The sequence below is a fragment of the Oryza sativa genome, chromosome 8, assembly GCF_034140825.1.
Source record: "Oryza sativa Japonica Group chromosome 8, ASM3414082v1".
Taxonomy (NCBI): Eukaryota; Viridiplantae; Streptophyta; class Magnoliopsida; order Poales; family Poaceae; genus Oryza; species Oryza sativa.
Genome location: NC_089042.1, coordinates 10475317 through 10490723, shown reverse-complemented (window position 1 = coordinate 10490723; position 15407 = coordinate 10475317). Strand labels below are relative to the sequence as shown.

The window sequence follows — 15407 nt, the reverse complement described above, 5'->3', positions numbered from 1 at the left end:
GGGATTAACTTTATTTAGATCTCTAAAATCTATGCAAACTCTAATCTTACCACTCCCCTTCTTCTCCACCGGGACTATGCTAGAGACCCACTCTGCATAACGACACGGCCTAATAAACCCCGCCTTCAACAACCGATCAATCTCCTCTTTGACTCGGTCATATAGCAAAGGATTAAAACGACGAGGTGGTTGCTTATAAGGCCTAAAACCCGGTTTAATTGGAAGCCGATGCTCAACGAGCTCACGGCTAAGACCCGGCATCTCGTGGTACTCCCATGCAAAACCATCAACATACTCTTTAAGTAGCTCGATTATCTTAACCTTATAATCGGCTCTCATGTTTTTGTTTACGAAAGTCGGCCTTGGTTTAGTTTCATCACCTATATCTACTTCTTCCAAAGGATCGGCCAATGTAAACCCTTTTCCAAGCTTCTCCACTTCATCAAAATCTTCAACAGTTTCTCCAATATCGTTCTTTGTAGACCGATATTCTTGCACCCTCTTTTGTAACCACTCTAAATTAGCCTCTTTACTCATTATACAAATTTATATGGCTTAGCCGTGCTACACTAGCCGGCTTTACAGAGATAGGTACAAATTTGCCATCGGAGATACTAATAAAATCATAGCTAGAAAGATCCCTCCCCGATAAGTATTGGATATTCCCATGACACCACTCAAAAGTAGCATCGGCCATTGCAACCTCGGCTGATGTATCCGCTTGAACAATTTCAACATCATCTCCGTCCCATTGAATTAAACATTGATGCAAGGTAGAAGGCACGGAACAATTGGCATGGATCCAACAACGACACAAAATAACATTGTAGTTACCTTGCACATCGACGATGAAGAAAGCGGTTGGTAGCGTCTTGTTTCCCACGGTGAGCTCCGCCGAAAAGATACCCTTCGCCTCCGTTGGTTCACCATTGAAGCCATTGAGAATCATGTTGGTCTTCTTCAACTCATCATCCTCACGCCCCAACTTCTTGAATAATGAGTACGGCATCAAGTTCATGGCGGCACCTCCATCCACTAGCATCCTAGAGACCGGCTTCCCATCAACATGGCCTTTGAGATAGAGACACTACAAGATATGTGTGGCTTTTTGACGTATTTAATAAGACACATGCCATAATGTCACTATATCATATAATTTATGATATTTTATTTCAGGCATTTCAACTTAATGACAATAAAAAGTTGTGTGTCACAATAAATGTCATATAGCTAGTCTAATGTCATCCAGTGACAATATTTAGTATGTCATAAGACCTATTTGTGTGTCACAAATTATTCGGCGACGATGAAGAGATGTTGTGTCCATGCCGTCAGTGTTTGAATCGGGTTCCCCAATTTAAAGGACGGGTGCATGATCACTTGCATATTCATGGGATGGCTACTGCTTACACTAGATGGATACATCATGGAGAACCATTGGAGGTTGTACCACATGAAATTGATGACCATGTTGATGAGGATACTAGTCTCAATGAGGATTTTGACATGAATGTGGATGAGGAAGATGACACTGATGATGGAATTCATGGTATGGTAGAGGAGTTGTACACAGCTGAAGAAGAAGGTCAAGGGAAAAAGTCTATGTTTGCAATTCTATTGGAAGAGATGAAACAAGAACTGTACCCTGGTGGTCCTTGCACAAGGTTTTCTTTTGTGGTGAAGTTACTTCATATCAAGTCATTTTACCGAATTTCTAATGTTGCATTCACAGTGTTGCTGAAGTTGTTGTCATCATCATTCCCAAATTGCTCTATTCCTGCATCAAACGAGGAAGCAAAGCGACTTATCTGTGCATTGGGGCTTGGATATAATTCAATCCATGTGTGCCCAAATAATTGTGTTCTATTTAGGAAGAATTTAGAAAAAAATGATGTTTGTCCGGTTTGTGGTGCATCAAGATGGAAAGACAATGGTGGAAGGAAGAAGATTCCTGAGAAGGTTTTGCGACATTTTCCATTGATTCCTAGGCTGAAGAGAATTTTTTCTTCCAAAAGAACGGCAGAGGAGGTGCAATGGCATAAGTTGAAGAGGAAGCCAGTGGAGAATGAGCTCAGGCATCCAGCTGATGGCGAGTCATGGAAAAACTTTGACAGAAAGTATGGGTGGTTTGCAGAAGATGCAAGGAACATCAGACTTGGCCTTGCTATTGATGGTTTCAATCCATTTGGTAAAATGAGCTCCTCGTATAGCATGTGGCCAGTGTTTCTTATCCCGTACAATTTTCCTCCATGGGAATGTGTAGAGCAATCAAACTTTATCATGGGCCTGCTTATCCCTGGTCGAGAATGCCCAGGAAAGGACATTGATGTTTTCTTGGAGCCACTTATTGAGGAGCTGCTAGAGCTTTGGAAAGGTGTCCCTACTGTTGATGCACTTACTAAGAAGAAGTTTGATCTACATGCTGCTATAATATGGTGCATTCATGATTATCCTGGTTTGAGCACATTGTCAGGTAGAGTCACAAGAGGTTATTATGCATGTGTGCATTGTGATAAAAACCCTTGCTCCAAAAGGATAAGGAATATGATATGTTACATTGGCCATCGGCGTTTCCTTGCTAGGGACCATCCATGGAGGAGAAGCAAGGTGTTTGATGGTAATGTTGAAAACCGTGAGAAGCCAGAGAAATTTACCACGGATGAGCTGATGGAGCAACTGGAGAGGGTCAAGGATGTTAGACCAGGAAAGCATCCTGAAAGCAAAAAAAGAAAGTGGGACGAAGAGGGCCAATGTTGGAAGCGAAGGTCATGTTTGTGGGATTTGCCGTATTGGTCGAGTTTGAAGCTGCGGCATAATCTTGATGTGATGCACATTGAGAAAAATATATGTGAGTACATCCTTGGTACATTTCTAGGCATGGCTGGGAAGTCAAAGTACAGTACAAATTCTAGGCTTGATTTGGAAGATATGGGTATTAGGAAGCATTTACACTTGATCCGTGATGGAGATTCATATAGTTCTCCTCATGCCCCTTACACAATGACTAAAACACAGAAGGCTGATTTTTATGATTTTTTGAAGAGTGTAACATTTCCAGATGGATATGCTTCCAACTTAGCAACATGTGTTACTGCAGATGGATGCAACCTCCAAGGATTGAAAACTCATGATTGTCATATTCTTCTTCAAAGGATTATACCTGCTGCTGTACGAGGAATCATGCCCAAGGACATAAACGAAGCACTTGCTGAATTAGGTAATTTTTTTCAGCAACTATGTGCAAAAACTTTGAACTTAGATGTGCTGGAAAGATTGAAAGCTAACATCCCAATCATTCTGTGCAAGCTTGAGAAAATATTTCCTCCTTCTTTCTTTGATGTGATGCTACACCTGGCTGTCCATTTACCTGAAGAGGCAATTTTTAGAGGTCCAGTACAATATGGATGGATGTACCCAATAGAAAGAAGGTTATTAACATTGAAACGGTTTGTGAGGAACATGGCAAGGCCTGAAGGGTCCATTGCAGAAGCATATGTTGCTGCTGAGTGTTTGACTATTTGCTCGAAGTACTTTGGTGATGATGTTGAGACACGACACAATCGGGAGGGCAGAAATAGAGAGCGTGTTGCTATTGTGAAAAAAGACCTATCTGTTTTCCAGCATGGAGTTGATCTTCTTGGAGCACCAAGTCTTACATATCTTGAACATGATTGTGAAAAAATGGTTTGGTTCGTGCTAAACAATTGTCTGGAGGTTGAGCCATATATTGAGTATGTCATCGCATCTACTATTTTCATTGTTTCTTGGATCTTACTTATTAGCCCTAATGTTTGAATTAACTATCATTTTTAGGATATATAAGAAAGAGTTGGAGAATGAAGGATGTCCTAATGTTCAAAAAACCCTTGAGAAGCAATTTTCTCGCTGGTTTAAGAAGCACGTGAGTTTGATCTCTATTACTTTATTTCATCATTTTCTTCCTGGTTTAAGAAGCAAACTTTTTATGTCAATTATTTTTTTGTGCAGATTACAAAACTTCGTTACGTGGATAGACAAGACATAAATGATGAGCTATTTGCGCTGTCATGTGAGCCTGATCTGCGAGTTCGAATTTAATCAGCTTGACTTGTCAACGGTGTTCGATTCCACACTGTAGACCGTGAGAAAAATAGAAGAACACAAAATAGCGGAATTATGGTTGAGGGTACACATGATAACCAGGAAATTGACTTCTATGGTTCCTTGAAAGAAATAATTGAGCTTAGATACAATGCAGATTCAAGTGGCGATAGGACGGTGGTTCTATTTCGATGTGATTGGTTTGACACTCATGGAAAGAAGTTCCGAATGAAGGAAGATGGGTTCTTCAAAAGCATAAACCATGGCAGCTTGTGGTACAAAGATGATCCATTTATTCTAGCAACACAAGCAACAAAGGTATTTTATTTGTTAGACACCAAGTATCATGAGAAATGGCGAGTTGTTCAAAAATTTTCACATAGACACTTGTGGAGTGTGGCTGAAAATGACAATGAGGATATACCCAATGCTGTGGTATTGTCCTACCAAGACGATGATTGTGAAGGTGTGCATGTTCAACTTACTGAAGGATGTCTAGAAAATGACCAGCCAGTTAGTGAAGGTGGTTTTCGTGTTGATGCTAGTGTAGTTGATGACCTCCGTATACAAAGAGAAGCGGAAGGGCAACAAGATGAGTCGGGCGACAGTGAAGATGAAACTGGATGGCAATATGTGAGTGATAATGAAGGTCCAACATTCCCTCTAGAAGATGACGATGATAGCAATTATGAGTAGATTTAGTTGTGGTTTCAATTTAGTTGTCGATGAATGATGACTTGGACTATGTGGATTATTTTGTTTAAATAGCCTGTACTGCAATTGATGCTGATGTTGTGTGATGCTGCTGTGTTGCTGGTACTACTGTTTTGCTGCTGTGTTGCTGCAGCTGCAGCTGCTGTGTTGCTCCTGCTGCTGTGTTGCCGTGCTGCTGTGCTGCAGCTGCTGTGTTGCTGATGCTGTTTTGCTGCTGAAATTGCTGGTTTGCTGCGAATGCTGCTGAAATTGCTGCTGGTACTGCTGAGATGCTGTTGAAATTGTTGCTGCTACTGAAAACTTGCAGATACAGCTATTTTGCTGCAGCTGCTGCTGTTTTGTGGCTGTTGCTATTTTGCTGCTACAGATGCAGCTGATGCTGTATGATGCTCTAATAATATAGAACTAATTAAAAAGTATATATGAATCTCAAATTATTACAATCCCAATAATAAGAGTTTTCTGAAATTTAATAAAAATAACATTGTTGACTAACAAATAATATAGGTATCCACCCACTAATATTGGTCTCCATGACGTTGCCACAAATGTTCGATGAGATCCTCTTGCAACCGGTTGCGAATTGTCTTGTCATTAATTTTTGGATGAGGAAATCAGCCACCTGAGTAGTTTTTCTCTCTTCTTAATCTTCAACATCTTCGATCACGCCGGCCACAACTTCATTGCCGCCGTGGAGCTCGCCCACTCCATGTGCCATGGACAAGCTCGACCATGCCTTCACCGTTGAGGGGATCACCTGAGGTACGTGGGGCCGACAGGATCTAGTGACGGCGGCCTCCCTCGATGCCAGATCTGGTGATGGCGGCCTCCATAGGTGCACGGGAGGGGGCTCCTAGTGCTCCTAGAGGGACGAGAGGGAGGTCGGCCTGACGCTAGATCAATCTGAGCTGTTCATTTTGATCAGCAGCTCTTTTTCCCTTCCCCACCACGAACTGCCTCTCCCCCTCCGCCGCTCCGTCTCCGTCCTCCCTGTTCCCTCACCGGCGGTGCCTCTCCCCCTCCGCCCCTCCCTCTCCCTCGCCATGAGGTTGCAGGAGGACTCGACGGTGGTGGGCGGCGGCAAGCGGCGGATGACGTACTTAAAACCCAACTCAAATACGGATCTGGATTTCCAAAAGCAAACGAACATAAAAACTGGGCACATACACGGATGACGTACCAAAGTACCAGCAAAAACATCTTCAATTTTTATAATAGTAGAGATAGAGATTTTCCCATCGGAGAAGGATTGAAGCGGGATCGATCGCACGCGCGTTGGATGATTTTTTTTGGTGACGGACGAAAATTCTCACCCGGAAGCCTTACATATTTTTTTAAGTAGGTATAGATGTGTAACAATGAATAGGAAAAAACGGGGCGTGCGCCATATTTCTATTATCCTTGTAACCTTACATATTTTAATCCACCAAGAATGTTCTGTACAACTTGAAAATAAAAATATGTACTGCATTGTGACCTTGCAGATAGAATTATTTTAGAGACCTTGGTTCAATATAGTGCTGCATAATCTAGAGTTGACACTTGTTTATGCTGCTTGTTGCTCGCTGTTGCTGCACACTCCCAGGGTATCATTTGAATGCTATTTAATGATATGTTCATGCTCTTGTCCAGAGTCAATTCACAATCAACACAGATGCTGATCCAGTGATAGCTGCATTTTCTGATTTGCTCAAAAATGGACAGCGGCAGATGAGATACAGGCTAAAGAAGAAATATTTCAATGGTATACCAGCAAATGAAGTTAGAACAACTTCACCGCTAAGCTCTATGACTGACAATGAGTGGAAACAACTCGTGGACATGTGGTCTACCCCAAAGCATAAGGTATATCTTTCCTTAATATCTATCATAAATGTTGCCTTACAAAATATGAATTGTCTGTCCAGTAATGTTTGTCTTTCTATAGGAAAAATGTATAAAAAACAAAGATAGCCGTGAGTTAGTTCAATACCACCAGATGACAGGATCTCGGAGCTATGTTGCACAATGCTATGTCATGGTAAGATAAACCGTTGCATCTCTACAAACTTTTGTGATTTTTAGTTGATATAGGAGCTTGTATATGTCCAGAATGTCCACTAGCAGCTTGTATGTGTCTTGAGTGGGTTGAATATTCAGAACTATTGTCTAATTTACAGAATTGTGCTTTGGTGGCGTCTCGGCTAAAATCACCCATATTCAGGATATGGGTGATTTTATCCCAGCCAACAAGGTCCTGCATGTGGGTGATTTTAGACAATATTTCAGAAAAGTAGACAACAGTTTGGTGTTCTATGTTTTCCTTGTTTTGGTCATAAGTGGCTGCTATTGTTCAGCTTGGCGACAATAGTGCAGCCAGCTTTTGTCGCCTGCAGCTGTTGCCCTCCATAAATGATGTGTTCATTGTCAATAATGGTTTGCTCGTTCATCTCTAGACTAAGGGCATTAAATTGGATTTTTGAGCTGCTACTATTCATTTAACTTTTCACGTGCTTTTAGTTAACTTCTTTAAAAAAAATATGCTTTTAGTTATTTATTTTTCTATTTGTATGTAATTTCAAAAGCAAACCAAATTTAAGGATGTGCCACCAACTGCGATTGATATTTTCAAGGACACCCACTGCAGTAGCAAGTCAGGTTTTAATGAGAACGCAAAGGATGCCATTGTGAGTACCTTTCCCTATCTGGTTACTATGAACAACACAATAGATTACTACATATCTCCATATGGACATCAGATAATACCTATATATATTCTGGACACTATCATAGAAGGTTTTATTCCAATCATTTCATTTCTTCCACTAGGTTGCATTTCTATATGGACATCATTACACATATATTGTTCTGGGTACACATACATAACTAGCATAGAAAATCTGATTTTTTTTTTGGTTTTATTGTTGCTAGGCTCAAATGGAGGCCTATGTTGCTCAACCAACAGAAGAAGGCAAAGATCCAAAGACTCCTGTTGAAGCTGTAGCTCATGTTCTGCCAAAATCAACTTTTCTTCGCAATGTTGGCATGCAGTCCACAGAGATGAAGAAAAATGCCAAAGCTGCTGCAATGAATGATCATGTACGTGAGCTAGAGAGTGAATTGCATGCTGAGAAGATGGGATCAGCCAGAATGCAATTGCAGATAGCTGATCTACATAAGCAATTAGAGGACCAGAAAGAGGTAGCAAGGAAGAATGAAGAAGAAACTGAGAAGCTGAGGCATCAAGGAAGTGAAATCCAAAGCTTCCTTCGCTCCTTGTTTGGCAGCAAGTTTGCATCATCAGATGCTCAGCAGTAAGCTCTCATACTCAATTAGGTTCTAGATGATATTTTGGTAACACTGAACTTGCAACCATTGTGATTGTGGGATGTTATTTTGGTGCTGTTGTGCTTCTGGCCGTTGTGCTGTTGCTGCTGTGCTTTTGGCCATTGTGCTGCTGCTGCTGCTGTGAAGCTATTGCAAATATGCTGTTGTTGCTCTCAATGTAGCAGGAAGATGAAATTTGATACTTTGGATATGTATTGAATTAGTGGATAGATGTACTGATATTGAATTTTAAGACTTGTGGAATGTGAAATGCATGTGACATTGCAATCATTTGTGGAATGTTAATTCATTTGAATCTGATTTTGTATGTGCTGAAATATTGTATCTGGGCTGAATTGTATGGGCTAAAAAAAATTAGTTGAGTTATGTGGGCTAAAAAAATTATATGGGCTGGAAAAATATATGGGCTAAATTGTAGGGGCTGGAAAAATCATATGGGCTGAATTGTGCGGGCTAGAAAAATCATATGGGCCGAATTGGTGTGGGCTGAAAATTTGTACAGGCTGCACTCATTAAAAAGAAGCAAATAATATGCTGGGCCAACTAGAAACAACCCCAGAAAAAAAAATATTTGTGGCCCATGAGCTACATGGGCTTTAGCAGGCCGAATCTTATTTTGTGACGTTTTTTTTCAACCATGTCAACTGCCAAGTCAGCTGCCACGTGGCAAGCCCTAGGATTTTGTGACAATAAAGCAATGTCATATGCTTGTGACAATAGATGTACAAACGTCACATACTAAATTTATAACGGTGGCTTTTTGACGTTTGAAATTACGTCAACCGTTTGTCACAAATTGTAATTTTTGACATAAATTTCACATATTATGACATAATAAAATGTCAAAAAGCCACACACCTCTTGTAGTGAGAGGCTTCATGTGACGGTTTGACTCATCGGGCTTCTCAAAAACCGCGTCTTTATGACCTAATGAGAATTGAGCAACCTCGGCTTCATCCATAGCACAAAACTCCATAGGCAACATACATACCATGTTGATATCCATGTCTTCTTCTGGAGATGATTCACCTTTATCAACCGATTGCTCCTCCTTCTCCTCTACAACAACCGGCTTTTCCTTCTCTATGGATTTATGCCTCCATACCGTGGTGGTCGTAACTCATTAAACCTTTTATCTCTTTGTTCTTCGGCTTTTTTCTCTCTTATCTCTTGAGCCCGAAGACGTTGCAACCTTCTCTTTTGAGTAGCCGTCAAATCCTTAGGCATCCACCTAGGATTCGGCTCTGTTCCAGGAGGTAAATAATGTCCTCTATTGATTTTGCTTAGAGACGATGAAGCCCTCACATCACCCTTTGCAATCCTCCTATCAAACCGGCGCTGGAGCCCGGTCAGACCGGACGTAGACCACCGGTCAGACCGGCCAGATGCGCCTGTCAGACCGACATTTGGTGCGGGTCAGACCGGCCTGAAGCGTCGGTCAGACCGGTGTCGGTTGGGCGGTCGGACCGGCCTGATGGCCCGGTCAGACCAACCACATGGCTGCGGTCAGACCGGCCAGAGGACCCGGTCAGACCGGCCGACTGCGATGAGCTGGTATCGGCTTCGGATTTTTTGTTTGGGGACACTCCAACTCCATCTCCAGAAGGTATTGGCACATCATGAGACCCCACTTTGATAGTAATCACCTCCGAAGTCCTCACCTCCACCTTGACGCGCTTTCCTTCCCTTTTTTCTTCATTAGCCCGATTCTTACCATAAAACCGGCTATTGTTTGGTGAAGACAAACGCTCATGAATTGGCCTCCTCGGTCCTCCCCACCCTTGATTGAATTGCATTGGAGGCATATGATTGAACATTGGTGGCGTCGCCCCCCATGGCATGAAGTAAGGATAAGGATAACCCAGCGGTGGCATTGGATAAGAACCCCATGACATGTCTTGTGGATGATGATATGAAGGGGAATGTGACCGTCTTGGTGAATGACCAAATCGCTCCCTAGGAGGTGATCTTGGTCTTTTCCCTTTGTTGCGAGCCCTCTCACCACCTTGCTTAGCTCCACTCTTATTCTCCTTCCAAACGTCAACCTCCGGCTTCTTTGGCACTATCATCTTAGGCCTTGGTTCGCCAATGACCACTCCTTTTTCCTTAGCAGATTTGGCTTGCTCCGGCCGAATCAACTCCTTATCATTGAAATTAATTGTGTTCACCGGAAAAGGATCATGATCAAGCTTCATCTTGGAGCCATCGGTGAACTTCAATCGTCCTTCATCTATGGCCGATTGAACCTGTCGTCGAAACACATTGCAATCATTAGTAGAATGAGAATGAGAATCATGCCATTTACAATATGCTCGACGTTTCAACTCTTCTTGAGATGGTATGACATGGCCTTTAGGTAATCTAATTTGTTTTTCTTGTAAAAGATAATCAAAAATCTTATCGCACTTGGCCACATCAAAACTATATTTAACCTCACTTTGCCAATCTTTGCGAGGAGTCGGCATTAGGTTGGAGCAAACAAAAGGCTTGTTTTTGTTAGTCCATGACCATTCAGCAACATATATATCATGATCACCCTCCTCCTCACTATCGCTAGCCTCAGGGTAATCAATCACATTAACATTAGGCTTTTTGTCATATGTTCTAACAAGTTTTTTATTATCCTTGACCCGGCTTTCTTGAGCCAAAGCCATTTGCATAAGTTGACTAACATCAAGAAATTGTTGGCCATCTAGTCTTTCTCTAAGAGGAGCAATTAAACCATTAAAAGCAAGACCAGCCAAATCTCTATCAGTTATATTCAAGCTATAACATCGGTTTCTAACATCCCTAAATCTCTTAATATAATCAATGACAGGCTCATTATACTTTTGCTTAACCGATGTTAAATCACATAACCTAAGCTCAGTTTCTCCAGTATAGAAATAATCATGAAATTTTTCTTCTAATTGAGCCCAAGTATGAATAGAATTTGCCGGTAAAGAAGTAAACCATGTAAAAGCATTACCGGACAAAGATAAAGAAAACAAGCGCAATTTAAAAGTATCACTATTAGCCTCACCACATTGCGCCAAAAATTGACCTACATGCTCCCATGTGGTCTTACCATCCTCACCACTAAACTTGGTAAATTCGGAAACTCTATAATTACGGGGAAACGGCACATTATCATAATAATCAGGATACGGCTTTTTGTAAATCCTAGCACGATTCCTAGTTTCAATCCCGAATCTATTCCTAATAATCTCACTAATTATATCCTCCATATTATTAGGCCCATGTTGATTTGGCGGTGGATTTGGTGGCCTAATAGGTTGTGTTTGTGGCGCAATATGATTATGTTGGCCTTGTCTAGGATCGGGAGGATACCCCCTAGCAACATCATTATAAGCATTAGGAACATGTGGGGGAACTTGGGGACTACTTGTAGCAGTAGATATAGGCGGATCAAATGTTCTAAGATGATACAAATAACTAGCATTAGTCATTGGATCTATTCCCTGTATCGGAATAATTGTGCCGGTCTGACCGGCCCAGGGCCTGGTCTGACCGGCATCCAGAGGCGCGGTCGGACCGGCCTGAGTACCGGTCTGACCGCCGGGGTAATACCCGGTCGGACCGGCCGTTTGGCCGGTCGGACCGACGGCTAAGTCGCGGTATGACCGGCCGTCAGGCCCGGTCAGACCGGCCGTGTGTGCCGCTCCATCGGTTTTTCTACCCGTTTGATCTATAGGAGGTTGGTTAGCAGTGGTAAAGGCTTTATCCTTTGACATGTAATCGGCCATAAGAGGGCCGAATTTAACCCTTAAAAACTCATCAAACTTACCCTCAAAAGTTGCATCTAACTTATCTTTAAAAGAAATCATAGATGAATCTATTGTAGATGCTACTTGTTGTTGGATAGATTGTGTTACCTCATCATTACTTACCAAATCGGGGGCGAGCTTAGGACGTGGCCCGGGCTTGATGATCACGCCTTGACGAGTCCTAGTGCTTGCCCTCATCAACGCCTCCCGTGTGAGTTCGTTGATGTACTCCTCCATAGCTTTGTGGTCCTCTCCTTCGAAATCCTCCAATGTGACCAGTATCACATTGGATGGCTCTACCTCCGTCTTGGATGGCGGCTTCGTCATGGCGAAGTCGAAGTTGAGTTGACGATGAACGGATCTCCTCCCTAGCGGAGTCGCCAAAAATCGTGTTGGCAACTTTTTTTAACAAGTTGACAAGCATGATCGCAGCACCTTAAGCCTTGCGATGATCCTAGAGTCGCCAACCACCTCGATCTAGCAAAGAGCTAAACCTAGATGGGTTTTGATAACTAAACCAGCTAGCGGAGCTGATTTCTAGATAACTACCCGTCTCGTGGGCAAAACGAAAGGTTTTCAGGACAAACCTACAAAGAGATGTCACACTCTCGCAGCGGCGCCGGACGGTTTACGGCGCAAACCGACAAAGATGGACAAACTAAGAGAAAACTAAAAGCAATATGAAAAAATGATTCGATTGATTGATTGTAGATTGGTTTTTTACAATGAACCAGCCATGTCCCTTTTATAGGGGTTGGTCTTGCCCTCTACAGGCCCTCCTCCACGTCCAACTCAGGGTAGAAACCAAAGGAAACCCGAAACATGCCTTCCCGAGCAAGGAAACCTCGAGACCTGACGAAACACAGTCGGACTCGGACCTGCCGGTCAGACCGGCGGTGTGTGGCCGGTCTGACCGGCCCTCAACCGGCTGTCTGACCGGCCAACACACGGCGGTCAGACTGGCCCACTCGGAGGAAACCGGTAGATTTCTAAATTTTGGCAATCTTTCCTATTTTTATCCCAGGTGCCAAATTTGGGTGTAAACAAATATATTCCTAAAAAATTAAGAAAGTTTAAAAAAGGAATAAAAAAAGGCCACTTTGTACCCCGCCGGCCTGCTAGGGCATTTGCGCATGCAGCCCATGTAAACCACAGGACCCAATGGTGCTGCGGCCCAAGAATGGAGGCCCACCCGACGGGGGATCGATCCGAGTCGTTCATTTTGATGGACGGCACGGATTGATGCTGAATCCATCAAAACAATCGATGACAAGAACCCTAACCCTAATTCACATTTTCCCCTCCCCTCCGCCTTCCCCACTACCCCCATCAATGCTCTCCCTCCCACCACCGTTGGCCCCTTTCCTCCTTGTCGGGTGCTGCTGCCTCCCCGCTCCTCGCCATATATGGCCTTAGGAGGCGGTGGCAGTGCAGCTCGACCGAGCCACCGCCGGCAGCCACTCCGCGCCCCCTTCTCGTTGAATCTGGCCATAGGAGGCAGTGGTGGCAGCTTGAAAGCGACAGCGAGGGCTGAAGCTCGACGGTGGCAAGCTCATACTGCTCATGTCTCTGGTGAGGTTTGGTGACTGGATTTTTTGTTCGATTTGTGTTTTTTTTTCCCATTCACCATTCTTCAATTTTTGTATTTTCAAACTGAATTTTAAAGTTGATTTTAAGATATTTTCAATGTAGTTTCTATTTTAGTATTAAATTTTAAGTCGCTAGCAATACATATATAAATGTTTTAGCTATAAATTAATTTTTATCTCCAAATAAGTTGTTTTTTTGACTTATTAGAGAATACTGACAACCAATGAGGACCTTAATCTGTGTTCGACGGTGTGAGAAAGTGAAAATAAATCTTGTTTTCTGCATGCATGTTACCCGAATTGATAAATGACGTGTTTTTTCAAAAGAAAAATCTGTAGATTTTTTACTTAAAAATCATATTAATTCATTTTTCAGGTTTAAAATAGTTAATACTCATTAATCATATTGTAATGACTTAGTTTTTTGTATCTTATCATTGTTATCTTTTCTCATTTACTCAAACACTCTAAGGTTGTGTTCGGCACTTAGGGATGGGAATTAATCCCTCGCACACGCAAAACGGAGTAACTCATTAACACATGATTAATTAAGTATTAATCCTATTTTTTGAAAAAATGATTAATATGATTTTTTTAAAGCAACTTTCATATAGATTTAGCAGTTTGAAAAAACACATAATTTAGCAGTTTAAAAAGCGTGCACACGAAAAAAAGAGAGAGGTGAGATGGGAAAACTTGGAAACTAACTCAGCCTAAGTGGTGGTAATTTTGGGATAAATTTTAAACCCAAAATAGCAGCTTTTTTTTTTGGAAGGGATGGAGTAAATTAGCGACCTCATATTTTCGCTTATGCTTATGCTTATCAACCAAAATTTGAATTTTCAACCTCAAATTTGAAGTTAATTTTGAGGTTTTTTCATCGAAGTTTATTTTAGATCGCTAAGAACACGTATATAAAAGTTTTATTTGCATATCACTTTTCGTTTGCAAATATGCCGTTTCACTTATTCAACGTGAATAAGCAAAACGATGGGGCTGTAGAATGCAAAGTGGGCCCACAGGGTGTCTATGTAATTGTTTTTCTCATATATGGTTCATACGATAAAAAAATGTTAAACCGTGTGTTTTTTGCAAATGAAAAGAAGAGTAAATCACTTTGGGCCATTTTTTATTGGCGTTGTTTCGCTTTGCATCACCCTTTAACCATTTTTTTACACTTTTGACCGGGTTATTTTACCTTTATAGCACTTTGTACCACCGTCAGTTGTTTTATCCATCCACATCTAAATTGTCATATATCAAATAAACGGTTTACATACAGCTAACGGAGTTTATTGACGAATAAGGGCAGGAGTACTCGAGGTCATTCATATGCATGAGAAAAGATTAACAGAGGCAAGATTACCCGGTCTAAAGTAAAAACATTGGTTTAAGGGTGATCAAAAGCGAAACATCAGTAATAAAGATGGTCCAAAATAAAATTTACTCTAAAAGAAATTTTATAGAAAAAAATATCTTAAAAAACATATTAATCCATTTTTTAGGTTTAAAATAATTAGTACTTATTAATCATATGCTAATAACTTGTCTCATTTTACGTATCTTACCATTCTTCTCTTCGCTCAAATACACCCTAAGGGTTAGTTAATTTGGGACAAATTTTAAACCGAAATAAGCAGTTATTTGGAGATGGAGGGAGTAAATTAGATCGTGAAGTGGGCCCATAGCTGTACGTAATTACTTTTCGAGAGAATCCCTTATATGCCACTACAAATTGGCCAGTCCCCTTATGTGCCACTCAAAATTAGCTTCTCCCTTTTATGCCACTGGTTCAAGTTTTTCGCCGCTCCCAACACTATAGCGTTAGTTGACTGTTAGTCAAATGTTAGTTTTTTAAATGACCAATATGCCCTCTCAACTAAAAAAATGTGTAAATTTCAAAAAAATCATAACTAATTTATTTTAAATC

General features: G+C 41.5%; 2 protein-coding genes across 2 annotated transcripts; both read left to right on the top strand.

Annotated features, from left to right (window-relative positions):
- Positions 1–947: 947 nt before the first annotated feature.
- Positions 948–5197, top strand: LOC107281919 (uncharacterized). The gene is made up of 7 exons (XM_066303714.1): positions 948–1038; positions 1313–3731; positions 3814–3901; positions 3988–4065; positions 4183–4398; positions 4928–5020; positions 5102–5197. The coding sequence occupies exons 1-7, from the start codon at positions 948–950 to the stop codon at positions 5195–5197; spliced, it is 3081 nt and encodes a 1026-aa protein (XP_066159811.1).
- Positions 5198–5526: 329 nt separating this feature from the next.
- LOC4345143 (uncharacterized) lies at positions 5527–8091 on the top strand. The gene is made up of 5 exons (XM_066303713.1): positions 5527–5556; positions 6427–6639; positions 6722–6814; positions 7359–7460; positions 7705–8091. Exons 1-5 carry the CDS (start codon positions 5527–5529, stop codon positions 8089–8091), a joined length of 825 nt encoding a protein of 274 aa, XP_066159810.1.
- Positions 8092–15407: the final 7316 nt, after the last annotated feature.